The sequence below is a fragment of the Cebus imitator genome, unplaced genomic scaffold (genome assembly GCF_001604975.1).
Source record: "Cebus imitator isolate Cc_AM_T3 unplaced genomic scaffold, Cebus_imitator-1.0 Scaffold299, whole genome shotgun sequence".
NCBI classification, from domain to species: Eukaryota; Metazoa; Chordata; class Mammalia; order Primates; family Cebidae; genus Cebus; species Cebus imitator.
Genome location: NW_016107614.1, coordinates 2,138,449 through 2,155,555, shown reverse-complemented (window position 1 = coordinate 2,155,555; position 17,107 = coordinate 2,138,449). Strand labels below are relative to the sequence as shown.

Below are 17,107 nucleotides of genomic sequence, written 5' to 3'. Positions count from 1 at the left end.
AAAAAAAAAAAAAAAAAAAACCCAAAATGCACTGAAACCTGCTGGTCTGAGAAGAAAGTGCAAAGTTCTTTCATTTCAGCAAAGAACAACAACAATGACAAGGAGAGCCTGAGGAACAGCCTCCTTCTGGAAAAGCCAGCTATAGAGTCGCACTGCACTGGACTTAAGGAGTCAATCAGAAAGAGTCCACTCCTGGAATGCAAGAAGCTTGAACAGAAACGAGAACACCCAGGCAGGCACTTAATTAAGGAATGAATCAAGGGCAATATTGAATTCTCAAAGACACCCATATGATACTCTTCGTGGGGCACAGACTACTTAGCTGCAGTGGAAACTCCATCCAGATTATATGCTATTAATTTAATAGAAAACCAAGTCTGAGTATATAATACAGTGAAATGTCAGCTACTGAAAGACTGTTCTTCTGGAAAGGCTTTCAAACCCTGAAAGTAGGCCAAAAGAATTTTTTTTTTCCCAGCAAGAATCTCTTGTGGCCAAAAAAGAGCCATAGAGCAAGAAGCATTGTAGTCAAACATTTGAAGATAACCTGAAGCCTAACAGGTCAGTTTGTCCCCAGGTAGAATGGTTTGACTGACCATGACAATTAAAAAGCCCAGCTTTTGTATACCCTAAAGAAGATGTAATGGGATGGAAGAGAGAGAAGGACACACACACACACACACACACACACACACACACACACACAGAGTGATGGTTAATTTATTTTATTTTTTTGAGACAGGGTCGCACTCTGTCACCCAGGCTGGAGTGCAGTGGTGCAATCATGGCCCACTGCAGCCTTGATTTCCCAGCTGATCCTCCTGTCTGAGCCTCCTAACTACAGGCACGCACCACCAAGCCTGGCTAATTTTAAAAAATTTTTTTAGAGATGGGTTTTTGCTGTATTGCCCAGGTGGATTGAGTGTAGACTCCCATACTCAAGCAATCTGCCCACTTTGGCCTCCCAAAGTGCTGGGATTACAGGTGTGAGCCACCATGCCTCGCCTGTGATGGTCAGTTTTAGGTGTCAACTTGACTTTATTAGGGAATACCTAGAGTGAGGGTGTTTCCAGAAGAGGAGCATGTGAGTCTGACTGGAATACATAGAAAAGATCCACCCCCAATGTAGGCAGGAATCATCTAATCAGCTGAGGGCCCTAACAGAGCAAAAACAGACAAAAGGTGAATTGGTCTCTCCCCAGGAGCTGGCACACACTGGCATACGCTCTTCTTCTGGTTGACATCAGAACTCTAGGTTCTCCGCCCTTTGGACTTCAGGACATACACTAGCTGCTCTCCCCTTGGGATCTCAGACTTTTGGCCTCAGACTGAGAGTTACACAATCAGCTTCCTGGCTCTGACGCCTTTGGACTATGTACTTTGGACTTCTGAGTTGATGTTGGAATGAGTTAAGATTTTTCGGGCAACTGGAATGAAATGAATGTATTTTGCATGTGAGAAAGTCATGAATTTTGGAGGCTAGGAGCAGAATGCTATGATTTGAATGTGTCCCTCAAAATTTCACGTGTTAGAAACTTAATCCCTCCATCCTCATAAATGGATTAATGTTGCTATCGTGGGAGTGGGTTTGTTATCACAAGAGTAGCTTTGTTATAAAAATGAGTCCTGTCTGCCATTCCTGCTCTTGCTCTTTTGCCATGGGAATACTTTCCACAGTGTTATAATGCAACAAGGCCCTCACCAGATGCCAGCACCATGCTCTTGGACTTCCCAGCCTCCAGAATTGTGAGCTAAATAAATTTATTTTCTTTATAAATCACCCAGTCCATGGTGCTCTGTTATAGCAACAGAAAATGGACTAAGACACACACACACACACACACACACACACACACACACACACGAGAATAGCAGTCTAAAATTAGAAGGCATTGGCAATGAAAAAGGAGCTGAGGACAAATAGTCTAGGAGAAGCTGCAAACAAGTTTTGTGGTTTTCTTATGCAGACAAATGCCTCAATACAGTACCCCTGGTAGGCACAAGACCCTCTGCCATGCAGGAGTCTATGGGATGCATTTGTGGTGCTGTGCAGTGAGTCGCATGTGGTAGCCCACCTGAACACAGCCCCACGTGCATTCTCAAAGCAGTGTCCTTTTCCTCCCTCCATAGCACTGTCATAGTTTGTGGTTATATATTCAGTTATATGGTATTTCTCTTTCACTAGAATGTACGTTTTGAAAGGCAAGTTTCCTGCCAGCTTGTTTACTGATTCATCATCACCTGGCACAGTGTGATTTAAACACATGAGAGCTTCGATAAATATTTGTTGAGTGAATGAATGAACAAACTAATAAAGGCAAAACAAATGTACACACGAATATGAAGGCATTTGGGCTTTCTGAAGGAAACTGGGCATTTGCCAAGCTGAGAAAAGAGAAAGGCAATTTAGGCAGAAGGAACAGCACAGTCAAATGCATGGGAGCATGAAAGAAAAAGCAGCTTGTAGTGACCAATGGAGTTACTGCCACCGAGATGTCCCACAGTCGGAGACACTAACAGATGTCTCAATACCACTTCTCAGGTAGGTGGGGTCTTTGCATTGGAATATCGACACACTATTCCACCCACAAAGTCGAGAATTATATCTTATTTTCTAGTATTTCAAATTCAAGAAATGGTTGAACGCCTATTGTGCGCAGCGCTGGGCTGGGCACTGTGGATGATACAAAACTCTAAGACATGCTTCCTATCAAGGCCAGGAGAGGGTAACCAGAGAAACACGTATATAACTAGAGCCCAAGGGGATGTATGTGCAGTGTCCCAAGGAAAGTGTGACCTGCAAGCTGTGCAGGCTCAGATGGGAGCAAGGTTGCTGCTGGTGATGGGGATTTTATCTTTTTAACATTAAAACATTCAACCCAGCATGCTTTCACTAAGTCCCTATGTCCCCAACACAGTTCTTGTATTTCTGGAGGAGCAGAAAGCAATAGGAAGTCAGGAAGTACCTTGAACTCATCTTCCTGCTTCCCAGTGGGTTCTGTCCTTGCAGATAAGAACGCATGCTATGCACCCAGGCCCACTGGCCTGGAAGCATCTCTTGGCTCTACTTGCCAGAATCTTCCCAAAAAGGATGGCAGGAGGATGACAGAGCTTCAGCAGGAGGAAGGGAGGCTCCTGAGAGAAAAGGGTACAGATCGGAGAGGCAGCATGTTTCATAAGCAAACCAGTAATTTATTCATTTTGCATACAAATCGTCCTTCTGCTGGTTTCAGACCTATGGGGCTGGGCTGTGAGGTCCTTTACAGTCCTCAAGTGTGCCCCCAGCTCAGACAGAACCCAGCTTGCAGAGAGGGGCTGTAATCAGAGAGCTCAGGTAAAGAAAACACTGCTGGAAATAATCTGTTACAAAGATGCCAGTTACCAAGGAGGTTGCTAAGGGAAGCCAGCAAGTTAGCTAGAGCTAAGTCAGCTCTCCACTACATAAACACTTGAGCTACAGAACCATGAGGTAGGGATCAGGGGTTCAGAAGAAAAGTTCAATGCAGGGTAACATGAAGCAGAACAGCCCTCTGGGATTGATTAGTGAGTCTGCAGTTTCTAATGGCAAGATGATAACGCCTTTCTCCTTTTGCTCCATTCTCTTTACAGACGAAAATCGAGGCTTTCAGGTATTGAAGCAAAGCTACAAAGCAGATTATCTTGGAAACAGACTGGACAAGGGCCTCCCAGAGCTGGCTCCCAAGGCTTTTCTACCCAGAGCCTCAGAGAGGTGACCAGTGACTGGGCAAGATTTCAACATAAAATGAATTACCTAGGTCCGGGGACCACCAGGACTACCATATCATTCTCCAAGGTAAGGGCAGGGGCCAAAGAACTAAGTGAGAAATAGATGAGAAGATAGTAAAAACACCCACGGACGTTTGCCTTGAGTTTTATTTAATGCTTGCATAAGCTTGTCCTTAATAAAGACTTTTTATCTCTTACATAATAAGGTGTAGAAGTTGGTGCTTTAAATACGTGGGGTCTATTATTTTTCTTTGAGACAGGATCCCATTTTGCTACCCAGGCTGGAATGCAGTGGTGCAATCATGGCTCACTGCATCCTGGAATGCCCAGGCTCAAGCAGTTCTCCCACCTGAGCTTCCTGAGTAACTGGGACCATAGGCATGTGCCACCATGCCCCCCTAATTTTTTTTTAACTTTTTGTAGAAATGAGGTCTTGCTATGCTGCCCAGGCTGATCTCGAACTCCTGAGTTCAAGCAATCCTCCCGCCTCGGCCTCCCAGAATGTTGGAATTACAGGCATGAACCACCTTGCCCAGCCCATCTGTGGGGCCTTGATCAAAAAATTCTCAGGAGAATTGGGAGCAAAGTTGAAGATTTGACAACAAAGACACGTAGTTACCACCTGGTGGCAGCATATCTAAACTAAAGACTGTGAGTGTGACGTGTATGTGTGTGTGTGTGTGTGTGTGTGTGTGTGTGTGTGTGTCTACATCCACGCAAGCAAGTTCAGGGGAAGGAGAGATTAGAGCAGAATTGTACAATCTCGAGGTCAGAACCCAACACCTCTCCCCAGCCCCACTTCAATTAACACTGGGAGCGTCCCCTATAACCTTCCAACTCAGGTGATTATCTTGGATTCTCTTTGGAGAAGCGACCTCATTACTACCCTTTCCCAAACTCAAGTCAGAAAGATTTGTCCCAATAACAGTTAGGTGTTCGGCAAAGGCCTAAAGCCTGCCAGCCTATAATGTTTGTCCTGTGAGCGAGTCAATGAGTGAGCGAGTGAGTGAATGAACACAGCCTCATTTACTTAATATGGTTATTTTCAGCCTCTAGGTTACCACAGTCAATGGCGGGGCACCGATAAACGTGGCAATCTGGACATTTAGAAATAGCTCCATCTCAGCATAAGTGTCCATCTCAGGGCTGGCAGGCCAGGAAAGCCCTATATTCCAGTGGGACAGCAGACAGATTTGCCTCTTAGGAATATGAAGACACAGATTCCTGGTCCAGTCCTCCCTTGATGGGGCTTAAGTAAGTTACTAAATCTTGGAGCCTTAGTTTTCTTTCCTGCGAAACAGGGATGATTCTATCCACCAAACCCTAGGACGGTCAGATGAGATCATATTGATATGGGCAGTCTGTGGACTTTTAAAGAGCTGCCAGATGTTTCAAGTTATTACTCTGCTGGGCAGTGCTGCAAATATGCATCTTAGATTTAGTAGTGTGTCCTCTATCCTACTTCTTTTATGAATTAAGCTGCCTTCTCACCTACAGAGCCATGGTTAGTAAAATAAATGATTCCTCCCCAGGTCCAAGTTGCTGCTGCTTCTGAGCCAGGAGGTAAGCGATCATTCTCAAGGTTAAACTTGACAGCCACAGAGACAAAAACACAAACCAAACCATGTCTAGAGTCAGAAAATTCAGAGTTCATATAATTGGGGAAATTAAAATGTGGGCCAGGCATCGTGGCTTACGCCTGTAATCCCAGCACTTTGGGAGGCCAAGGAAGATGGATTGCTTGAGCTCACAAGTTCAAGACCAGCCTGGGCAACATCACAAAATCCCGTCTATGTGAAAAATACAAAATTTAGCTGGGCATGGTGGTTCACAGCTGTAGTTCCAGTAACTGGGAGGCTTAGGTGGGAGGAAGGCTTGAGCCAGGAAGGTGGCTGTTATTGGGAGCCAAGATTCTACCACCGCACTCCAGCCTGAGCAATAGAGCCAGACCCTGTCTCAAAAAAAAAAAAAAAAGAAAAGAAAAATATGGTGAGTTTCCTTTTCTCATGCAAAAAGAAGCCAAATTTGACAGCCTGCGCCCCGCTGGCAGCCCCCTTCCAGCTCCACAGCATCCAGAAGCCCCCTGGCCCGGGTGACTTTACAAGTTGCAGTTGGCTACAAACCAGGCTAGCTCCACAGCACACTGCTGCCTTGGGAAGCCCTGGTAAACCTCATCAATCCTGCTGGGAGGGGCCCAGCACACCAGGAATAATGGGAGAGATATCTTTGGCACTCCCTGAAGGTTTCCAGTGCTGTGGTGGGACATGGCATGTGTTAGAACATCCAAGGGGGCCAATAAGTGCTAAGGCTCTGTTAGTGCTAAACTGCCAATAAAATAGGGCATTCTCTAATTGTCCAGCAGTTTCCTAGCAAAGACATGGGGCAGAAAGAATGATGCAGTCTCCAGATTCAAGTGGGTACTGGTGGTTCTCCAAGTGTTCTTTTGTGAGTGAGTCCCTGTTCCATGGTGGAAAGGACTGGGTCCTACCCAATTCCCCGCCTGGCTCTCCAATACCCAGGAGAGATCAGTAGCTGAAATGTACTTGATGCTCCAGAAATGTTTATTGCGTATATGGGTGGAAGGATGATGGGCAAGGCTAGGGGGCGCCAGAGGCTGTTTTGTTATCCAGTATCTAGAGCTGCAGCTAGGGGAAGCGTGGCTATAGAGGCCAGATGGTTTTTCCAAAAGGAACCACAGCTAAAATGCATGGTGTTGGATAACAATTTCTGACATAGTATACAGAATATAGTCCTAATGACAGAGAAATCTGGATTCAAATCTGGGCTCTATCACTGACTGTGACACTGGGAATGTTCAACCTCTCTGTGCCTCCATTTCCCCATCTGTAAAGTGCAGGTAATAAAAGCATCCTCGTAGGGTAGTTTTGGACTTCAGTAAGATCAAGGGTATTAATGATAGGGAGGATGCTTTCTCTCCTCACATCCATGCCAAGGCACAGCTCATTCGTGAAGAGCTTCCACCAGCACTTCCAACTCTCCCAGTTAGGTGCTGGAGGGGAGCTTTTACTGCTATTTCTCCTGAAGGAGCAGCAGTCTGAGTGGCAAACACCTGACAACCGCTGGACCACATCCTGTAGGTGCTGGGGTCAGTGTCAAAGCCCTGCTGGCATCAGAGACTGCCTCTGGCCCTCTGACCAACCTGTGCCTTCTCTCCAAGGCACCCTCTTGGTACCTGCTCTTCCATGAGTTCATGGATGGGAAAGGCAGGCCCACCTTCCTGTGGGCCCAGGGCCCTACATCTTCTTTTCAGACTGAAGGCTGGTAATACTCAATCTAGCCCATTCCAGAAATTCCCCCATCCATGATGCTGATACCTTGGTGGATACTTCCCTTTCTTGAATCTATTAATGAAATCCAGAGGGAAGGAGGGCTAAGTCTACAGCGGTGACTCTGCATGCTTAGCATTTCATAGAGAATGATGGTGACACATGAATAAGCCTCTTAAGAGGGCCTGCTGTGTGTCTCCTGCTTCAACTCCAGTATGTGCATAGAGATCAGATCCAGTAGTACCTAGATCCGTGGTTCTCAAGGGTGGTGGCACTGCCCCCGGGGGCATTTGGGAAGTCTATGAGGGTGTTTTGGGTGGTCACCAAGGAAATGGCATTTAGTAGAAGGGGGAAGGACCCTAGACACCCTGCTATGTGTGGGACACCCCTGCACAGTGAAGAAATGTTTCGTGTCCCTCGTGACTTCAAATAGTCCCCTAGACATATATATAAGTTTTAAAAAGTGAGTACGATGCATATTTATACCTACGTGCATACTTCTACATATCTGTGTATATGTACATGTATGTGTGTATTTTTAAATTTAATGTCAGCAGATACTAGCAAAAATATGGACACATATACCTATTATTTTATTACTAATTATTATTAATGCCATATTGGTTGGGAGTCACAAGTCACATAGGCTTCTCTCCACTCAGTTGTATATTCCTATTTTGTTTCAAGTTTAGGCACTGGAGGGAGCCTGTTCTGCTCATTCATTTTTGTAAAAACGTACTGCTTTTGCAGTGGAACAAACAAGATAATAAAAAATGGACAAAGTTTGTTAAACAGTTTAAAAGAAAAATCGTGATCCTGGAGAATAATATTTTGAAAATCAGTTTACTATATATTAGCCCAATAAAATCACATTACCCCTCCCCACTGAAAATCTGCCTATTATTTTCTGAGCCTAGAGCCTAAACTGTTTCATATATAAACACATCTTATTTTTGCAAAACTTAATTTTTTTTTGAAATTCAATTACTGTGAAAATAGAAAGGAAATCATAAAGAGTGGTTCACCATCTAGGAAAATCTGGGTGCCAGTGACAACACTGCTCCCATCATTTGAGCCATCAAGACCACAGACATGTGTCAGTCAACGTTTGAAGCCATAATGCTGCCAGTGATTCTAAGTGTCTCTCCATCTGACTATTTGTCATGACTTCTGGTGCAGGCATGCCTGAGCATGTCCTCTTCTTTCCTATTTCAATTAGGGCAGTATATTTGATTTCTGAGAATTTTATACATAGGTAGGTTATATAACATGTAAACCTCGTGTCAGAGTAGGAAAGGGGTAATATTACAAAATGTTTGTTATGAAAAGGACCCACGGAGCCTGGCAGGGCTGAGAGCCACTGATTTGGCTTCTCAGATCACAAGGCAATGACTTCATCCATTCTGACTTCCAGATATGTGCTTAAACTCTCCCAGCAGTCACAGCAGAGGAAGTTTGAAGAAGGATTCTGCTTGCCACCATACATGACTCCAGCCCTAGCTTTGCGTAAAACAGGACTTTCATCTCCCTGGGGTGGAGTGAGGGGAAGCAGGGACTCCCCCAGCCGTCGTCAACCGGAATGAAAAAGCTGTTTCTCAGCAGAAAGGTGGAAGCAGAACTGGGTTGTGCTACTTACAGAGATCTTCAGTGGCAGCTGGGACGAAGGCAGCCATGGACTCATAGAGATCCTCGTCACAGCCGGGGTTGAGCGAGCATTTCATGAGCAGGTCTGTGGAAAGGTGGGCCATGGACTCGTACACAGTGTCAGCCTCCTCCCCTTGCATCAGCTCTTCTTTAATGTGACTCTTGAGCATGTCCACCGTTTCCTGAAAGAGAAGGCAAGGCCCAGGGACTGAGGCAGCCTGGCTTTCTGTGTGGAACTTGGCCCCTGACAGCACTGTGGCCAGCAAAGGTTCCCGTGAGTCAGGATTGCAATTGTTTGTGTGTATCTGTATTTTCCCACCCAACTGAATGCTCCTTGAGGCCAGGCTTCCCATCTTTTTTAGTTTCTTTCCTGTATTTTGTTTTAATCTTTGTATCTTCCTAAAACACTAGGCACAGAGTTAGGCACTCAAGAGATACTCGCTGAATGTCCAGTGACCAGAGGATACAAATTAAAAATTACTTCCTATGGCCAGGCATGGTGGCTCACACCTGTAATCCAGGACTTTAGGAGGCCAAGGCAAGTGGATCACCTGAGGTTAGGAGTTCGAGACCAGCCTGACCAACATGGCAAAACCTCATCTCTACTAAAAATACAAAAATTAGTGGGGTGTGGTGGAGCATGCTTGTTATCCTAGCTACTCGGGAGGCTGAGGCATGAGAATTGCTTCAATCCAGGAGGGGAGGTTGCAGTGAGCCAAGATTGCGCCAGTGCACTCCAGCCTGGGCAATAGAGCAAGACTCTACCTAAAAACGACAAAAAAAGTTACTTTCCCATGAGCACCTATTTAAGGTCAAGTACGATGCTAGGTATTTGCCTATCCCCTATCTCCTGTAATTCATTCTGCTACTGCTTGAGAAAGGTATAATTCCCTAGTTTACAGACGAGAAAAACAAAGCTCACAAAAATCTAGTATCTTACTCAAGGGCTTGCAATCCTAATTTTTTTTAATTGCATTTTAGGTTTTGGGGTACATGTGAAGAACATGCAAGATTGTTGCATAGGTACACACATGGCAGTGTGATTTACTGCCTTCCTCCCCATCACCTATATCTGGCATTTCTCCCCATGCTATCTCTCCCCAACTCCCCACCCCTCGCTGTCCCTCCCCTATTTCCCAACAGACCCCAGTGTGTGATGCCCCCCTCCCTGTAAAAATGTGGAACGCTTCACAAATTTGCGTGTCATCCTTGCACAGGGGCCATGCTACTCTTCTCTGTATCGTTCCAATTTTAGTATATGTGCTGCCGAAGCGAGCACAAGCAATCCTGATTTTTGATCTTTCTTCTACACCCTAGTGGTTCCTCAAAAGGGAAAAAAAAATGACATAAGACGGTGTGACCTTTACTGACTAGCCACAGAGAAATTCAAATGAGCCGAACAGGAATGCAGCTAAGGTGTTCTCATACTGTGTATAGGCAGAGGTCACTCCACAGGTTGGCACAATATGCCCTGTTCCTTCCACAGGCTCCTCCAAACTGTCAGGAACCCTGCGTTTCCAGGGGTTCTGGCCTTGGTTTTATGTCCTATGTGCCCAAAAGGAGAGATGATCTGGGATGAAGTGCCCTGACATCACAAAGGTTTCTCTCCCATCCCCCCTCACCATCCTGCCCCTCCAGGTGATTGTGAAGCCAGAGAGGTAACTTCTCTGAAACCCCTGCACAACTTTTCCTGGTAAGAAATGTCGGTGTTTCACAATCCTTATTTCAGCATCAACCCACAAAAAACTTCATTTTCACCACCACTACCCTAAGATAGCTAATCTTTTTTTTTTTGAGATGAAATCTTGCTCTGCCATCAGGCTGGAGTGCAGTGGCATGATCTCAGACCACTGTAACCTCCGTCTCCTGGGTTCAAGCAATTCCCCTGCCTCAGCCTCCCAAGTAGCGGGGATTACAGGTGTGCGCCACTATGCCTGGCTAATTTTTTGTATTTTAGTCGAGACAGGGTTTCACCATGGCCAGAATGGTCTTGATCTCCTGACCTTGTGATCTGCCTGCCTCAGCCTCCCAAAGTGCTGGGATTACAGGCATGAGCCACTGTACCCAGCCGATAGCTAATCTATTATTGACACTTGGTTAGTTTTCTCACAAGACCCAGTAAACCAAATGACAGCTTCGAAATGTTGTAAATTCAAGATCTGGCCTTTGGTTTTGATGTGGTGAAAAAAGGAAATGGGAATAGTTCTAAAAGGCCATAAGCAACACCAAGGGACAATCTTTAGGTCACAATGTTGAAGCTGCATCCGTTGAAGGTGACCACAGTGAGAAAGCAAAGATGATATGACCCAGATTAACTTCAGTGCACACTGAAAGTGCATCTTTAATCATCCCAATTAAATATAACAGGATAACAAGCCTGGGCTTTAGCATCAAACTTGGTGCAAATCCTGTCTCTGCCCTTAATAGTTTATAGCCCTAAGCACAATGACTTTTTCTAAGCCCTTTCCACTTTTGTAAAGTAAGGCTTGCAATACTGTCAACGTCAAAGGATTGTGGTGGGGATTAAATGAGATAATACATTCTCAAATCAAATACATTCAACAAATACTAGTTACTACTATGAACACAGTGGATTCTTAAAAACGATTGGCATGGAAATGAAATGCTACATTTGGTACATTTGTGACTTCAAGAAAAAGCTGAGTAAATACACCCAGACTGAGAGCACCTTTTAGCCTCATTTATGTCAATAATGCCCAAAACAAGGACTCACGCCATTCTATTCAAAACACTGATACACCTGTAAACACTGGGAAGTCCTCTCTGTGTGCCTCCCTGAATCACTGTCTTGTAGATTTTCCAACACAGAGCAGGGAGTTAAGTTTCTGGGGACATGTCAAGCTCCTTCCTGTCTGGAGGTCGAGACAGGTTTGTGTTTATTGCTCCCTGTGAGGTCACAGCCCCATGTGAGAGGCTGAGCTATTCTCAGGTACCCTATGAGAGTCTGTGAAGAAAGAGGAAAACCAGGAAGGATTGGGATCAGGAAGAGCAGCTGCTTCTCGGGCATCAGAGGCAATCCTGGGGCATGGGATAAGATGTGACATGGGGTGCAATCAGCCTCAAAGAATGACCCAGAAGTCAGCGTTCAAGGAGGAGCTGAGGGCCCCAAACCAGATGATCAGATAAAACTGGTGTACCTGCCTGTCTTAAGATGGGACCCAGGCAGGGGGTTAGAAAGAGAGAGCAAGGCTGTCAGCGGGAGATGGGCCTCAGAGTTGCTACCTGATGCCTTTCCAGGTGCACAGCTTTTTGTGGTCTCTGCTAAAGAAGGATCAAGTCTAACACAGTTCACCTGGGCCTATAGGCCTATAGGTTCACCTGAGGCAGCTGGGAGCATCCCAGCAAGGTGCCTTGGATGTAGGTGGGGAGGGGGGATGGGGTGGTCAGCCTCTACCTTCAGCAGATTAACTCTAGAAATGTTTCTGCAAATTCTTTGAAGGTGAACCTCAGTGCTTTATAGAAATGATTCCCTTTTACCTTCAAAAGAACTCAATGACTGAACTATGATTATCTTCCTTCTGCATATTAGGACACTGAGAGAGGATATGTGACTTGCCCAGTGTCACAAGACCAACAAGTGTTGGTACAGGAATTTGGACCCAGGTCCATGTGACTCTAGGGCTCATTTCTTAAGCCCACACATACTACCCACACCCAGAAGAGGCACATGAGGACATGCTAGAGATAAAATCTGTGGGTATTTTAGGTGGAAAGGCAGCCCTACAACCACAGAGTGCATTTCCACACCTGGGCCCCTCCTGCCTTGACCTTACCACATACTCATCGATGAACTGCCGCAGGTCTCTGAAGCCGTGTTTCTCAGCGATGGTGTTGGGGTAGTGGCCGTGCTTGTTGGCCACGCTGTATGCCTGCAGGGCTCCCGGGCAGGTGAGCAACAAGGCAGTGAGGTTCTTCAGTCCATACTTCGCAGCAAAATGCAACAAGGTGGGCAGCTCTTCATTCCTCTGATCTGAAAATCGTCAAGGAAAACTGAATTGACAGATAAAAACAAAGGCACAGGGTGCCCTTTTCATGGAGATGAAGCTGCCAAGACTAGCATGGCGACTGTAGGCACCCAGCCATTACTCACTGCTTGATTGACCTAACATCTAACAGCCTCCTTCAGGACACCACTGAAGATCATATCCTCAGGTGCAGAGGAAATAATTCTATTTTTTTGAGATGGAGTCTCGCTCTGTTGCCCAGGCTGGAGTGCAGTGGTGCGATCTTGGCTCACTGCAACCTCTGCCTCCTGGGTTCAAGTGATTCTCCTGCCTCAGCCTCCCGAGTAGCTGGGATTACAGGCATGCACCACGCCCAGCTAATTTTTGTATTTTGAGTAGAGATGGGGTTTCACCATGTTATCCATGCTGGTCGCATATTCCTGACCTCAAGTGATCTGCCTGCTTCTGCCTCCCAAGGTGCTGGGATTACAGCATGAGCCACCATGCCCAGCCCTAACATTTTAATTAATTAGCAAATCTAATAAATAATACCCTGCCACCTTTTCCAAGACTAGAAAATCCTGAGAGAAAGTACCAATTCAAAATGTGCTGACTTTTTTTTAAAGGCTTAAGTAGCAGCCACAAAGTACAATAGGAATCATGTTTTGAACTTCTCTGCCAAATTCAGAGTATGTATTTTAAAGCTATTGTTTCATGCTGATTAAAAGAAAGAAGCTCATCCTCTTAGCCCTTATTCCTAATTTCATGATAAGTACACCAAGTAATCCTGGGTATGTTCCTTAGGCTTTCTGCGGCCTTTAGGTCTCAACCAGAAAAGACTTCCAGACTATCTCAAAAGGACCTGGGAGGGTTAGTATGATGGGATTCAATGGGATTCTTATTTAGGACAGATTCTGAACATTGGTCTTAATGCACACAAGCCCCACCAGGACATCAGTTCACTCTAATTGGTGGGAAGCAAAGTACTCTAGAGAGGTGTTGGGTCCCCATGGACCCCTCCACCCACTGTTATCTGAATATAGCAAGTTGAACTCAACCAAGAAAATGGACATGCTTGGGTCTGTGGAGCTGGGGACAAATCTCTTCTTTCATAAATGTTTATTTTTAAGCCAACAATTTTATAGATATATAATATTTACATACAAATATATATTTTTTAACATGACAAACCCAGACTTCTATTCCAAATACGACCCTTGGGATGAAGGGTCTGAAAATATTCCCACGATCCTAGATTATCAGGCTATGAAATACTTTCCCCTAAGCTCCAAGCTTAATAGAGAATAGTCAAACTACAAAAGTGCCACAAGAACATTCCATAGTAGGAAAATGGGGAGAGGCAATACAAAAGAGAATCCCCCAGGAGGAGGCCTTGAAGGTCATGTAACCTCATCTTTATGGTTCTCTTAGGCTACAGAGGGATGGAATGTAGGCAGAGGGTAACTAGATACTTGGGTCCCATTTGTGCAGTGCAACCATGGCATGCAGGAAGGGTGGTGTCCACAGAGACACTACAATGGGCAACCTGTCCAGAATGCCCAGCACCATCCCTGTGCAAGGGGTGTGACTCTCCCAGCTCCCAGCATGTCCCATGTGCACAAGAGGCTGCTCCTCCCTCATTCAACAAGTACTTTTTTAGAGCCTATAGCAAGCCAGCCACCCAGGAACAGTTCCAGCCCTCACTGAGCGGACAGCCTAGCAAAGAAGACAGACACAGCTGAGGAGCGCTAGGACAATGGCACCCAACGTGCTGGTGGTCGGAGGGTGCAAAGCAGGTGAATGGAACCTACTGGAATTTGAAGAAGGCCTTCCAGGGGAATTGCTACCTAAGCTGCTACAGGAAGTGAGAGAAGTTAGCCAGGTGAACAGCAAGGCAGGGAGGAAGAACTGTCTTTCCATGAGTCTGTGGCAAGAGACAGGTGAAAAAAGCTCAAACCTCCTGCAGAGCAAAGCACAGAAAAGCCAAGAAGGAGTGTGGAGAGAGATGAGGGCTTGTTTACAGGTTAAGCAGTTTGGATTTTATCCAGAAGGCAAGTGGGAACCTCCCTTGACAGAGTATATAGATTATCCGTTCCTCATACGATCCCTATGAGGAATAATCATTAACCAGCTCCACTGGCTTACACCAAACTGATTTAAAATCACTCATTGCCTACTCCTCCAAAAGCCACCACATGTGTTTTGAGAAGGGGGTAAAGTATTCAGTTTTGTAATTTAGAAGAATGAGGCTACCCAGTGAAGAATGAGAGTCCTTATCAAAGGAGAGGTTATAGAGAAGGGACCCAGAAGAGTCCCAGCAGAAAGTAAACGCATATGTTGACAGGATGTTGATTTCCTGAGGTTTGACCGTCGACTTACTTGTCATCATATCTTCCTCTTCCAGCTGGTTGATTCCAAAGAGGTGCAGTCCACTTGCAGGGATATTGTTCTTCAGGGATTCGGTTAGCAGTTTATCAAGGGTCTCTGTGTTGTAGGGCACAATTTTAAAGGCCTGAATACAAAAGTGAAGATGGTCAGATGTGAAATCCAGTTCTCTCCCATCCCACAGGTTCAATACTGATAAGCCTTGAGCAGAAATTACATGCCCAGAAAGCTCAGGTTTCCTTGCAATATCCTTACCTGACACATGAATTCCACAGGATTTGCAGCGTTGGACAATAAATTCCCAATTTCTTCCATGTCAGTATAATAGCTGATAACGGTTTCACACACCACTAAGTCCCCAGAATATATCTTCAGAGAAACATTCCCAGATGAAAGGTCTGAACAGAAGAAAAGATACTATCAAAATTCCCAGGAAAAAAAAGCATCCAGGGAAAAGTGGCTGTGGATATACACACTCCACCTGAGTGGCAAGGACACTAACTGGGGCCTGGAAGAAAGATCTTGGAAGTGAGCAGAGGCTGCAGTGAGGGAACAGGTGGAGGTGAGCTGGGGTGGGAGTGAGGGAAAGGGTGGAGGTGAGCTGGGGTGTGAGTGAGTGAAAGGGTGGAGGTGAGCTGGGAGGGATGAGGAAAAGGGTGGAGGTGAGCTGGGGTGGGAGTGAGGGAATGGGTGGAGGTGAGCTGCGGGGGATGAGGGAACAGGCGGAGGTGAGCTGCGGGGGATGAGGGAACAAGTGGAGGTGAGCTGGGGCGGGGTGAGGGAACAGGTGGAGGTAGCAGGTGAGTAAACCAGCACATGGCAGGGCTGTGGGCCACAGCAATTATCCTCATTGGGTCTGCAACCTAATATTCAAAAATTTCCATCTTTTTACTCACTAGTGTAGGCCCAGTACCTCAGTGAACAGGAAGAAAATTCGGGTTTAAGGCACTTTACACAAAAGCCAGTGGTCACAGAAGGAAGGAAAATCATGGGAGGTGAAACTGTGTCTCTGCCACACTGGGCGGGCTGAATTGGTTCACTGCAAGTCATGAGCTGCTGTCATGACGACGTGCTGTCCCTGGGGCGGGATGCTATACCACAGGAAGGGGTTTTGAGGGGGAAAGAGAAAATTAAAAATAACACCAACCACAGAGATTCACAAAAGAGGAAATGCGACAACAGAGACCATGGAAAAATATTCACCCACACTAATAATCAAAGAAGTGCATATAAAAACAATGGACTACTCTCCAAAAAGTATCAAATTAGCAAACATTTAAAATGGTAATACCTGGCATTGGTGACAGCATAGCAAATAAGCAATGAAGCCCTACATCATCACATTCACAGGGGGCTACTTACTGGGAGCTTTCACGGAAACGGTGTACTCATTCTCCAGCTTGGCTTCCATCCTCACAGAGGGAGAATCCTCAGGAGAAAACTCTGCCTCCGTCGCCACCCTGTTATCCAACTTACATCTCACAATAACGTAGACAGTGGTTTCTGCCTGAAATGGGAAGCCAGTCATTGTCCCCTCTCTCTATCAGATCCCCGTAGGGTGCTGGGCCTGAGGGTCTCCCCAGCTCTATTGCTCCAGCTCTACTGAGGGTCTTCCGGGGCAGGGTAGACTCAGTGGTCCAGTGCTGGGCAGTGAATGGTTTGTACCAATCCCAACGAGACAAGTCACAACAACCGAGAGTAAATATTTATAGCAATTGAATGGAGTCCTTTTACGTCTGTTGAAGTTGATAATAATAATACTAATAAAACTTGGCTGGGTGTGGTGGCTCACGCCTGTAATCCCAGCACTTTGGGAGGCCGAGGTGGGAGGATCATGAGGTCAGGAGTTTGAGACCAGCCTGGTCAACATGGTGAAACCCTGTCTCTACTAAAAATACAAAAACTAGCTAAGTGTGGTGACAGGTGCCTGTATTCCCAGCTACTCAGGAGGCTGAGGCAGAAAAATTGCTTGAACCCAGGAGGCAAAGGTTGCAGTGAGATGAGATCATGAGATACTGCACTCCAGCCAGGGCAAAAGCAAGACTCTGTCTCAAGAAACAAAACAAAACCAAACCAAAA

General features: G+C 45.7%; 1 protein-coding gene and 1 non-coding gene across 3 annotated transcripts in view; both read right to left on the bottom strand.

Annotated features, from left to right (window-relative positions):
* The window catches only part of PIK3AP1 (phosphoinositide-3-kinase adaptor protein 1), a 130,371-nt gene that overhangs the window by 43,066 nt on the left and 70,198 nt on the right, over nucleotides 1-17,107 (bottom strand). For both annotated transcript variants that reach the window (XM_017502803.2, XM_017502804.2), the window contains exons 4-8: nucleotides 16,391-16,535; nucleotides 15,284-15,426; nucleotides 15,023-15,155; nucleotides 12,473-12,669; nucleotides 8,671-8,860 (exon numbers count right to left, since the gene is read on the bottom strand). In XM_017502803.2, the coding sequence (XP_017358292.1) occupies nucleotides 8,671-8,860; nucleotides 12,473-12,669; nucleotides 15,023-15,155; nucleotides 15,284-15,426; nucleotides 16,391-16,535 (808 nt within the window). The remainder of the gene's footprint in view (nucleotides 1-8,670; nucleotides 8,861-12,472; nucleotides 12,670-15,022; nucleotides 15,156-15,283; nucleotides 15,427-16,390; nucleotides 16,536-17,107) is intronic.
* Nucleotides 9,851-9,957, bottom strand: LOC119467524. The gene has a single exon (XR_005196063.1). It is a non-coding gene; the product is annotated as a U6 spliceosomal RNA (small nuclear RNA).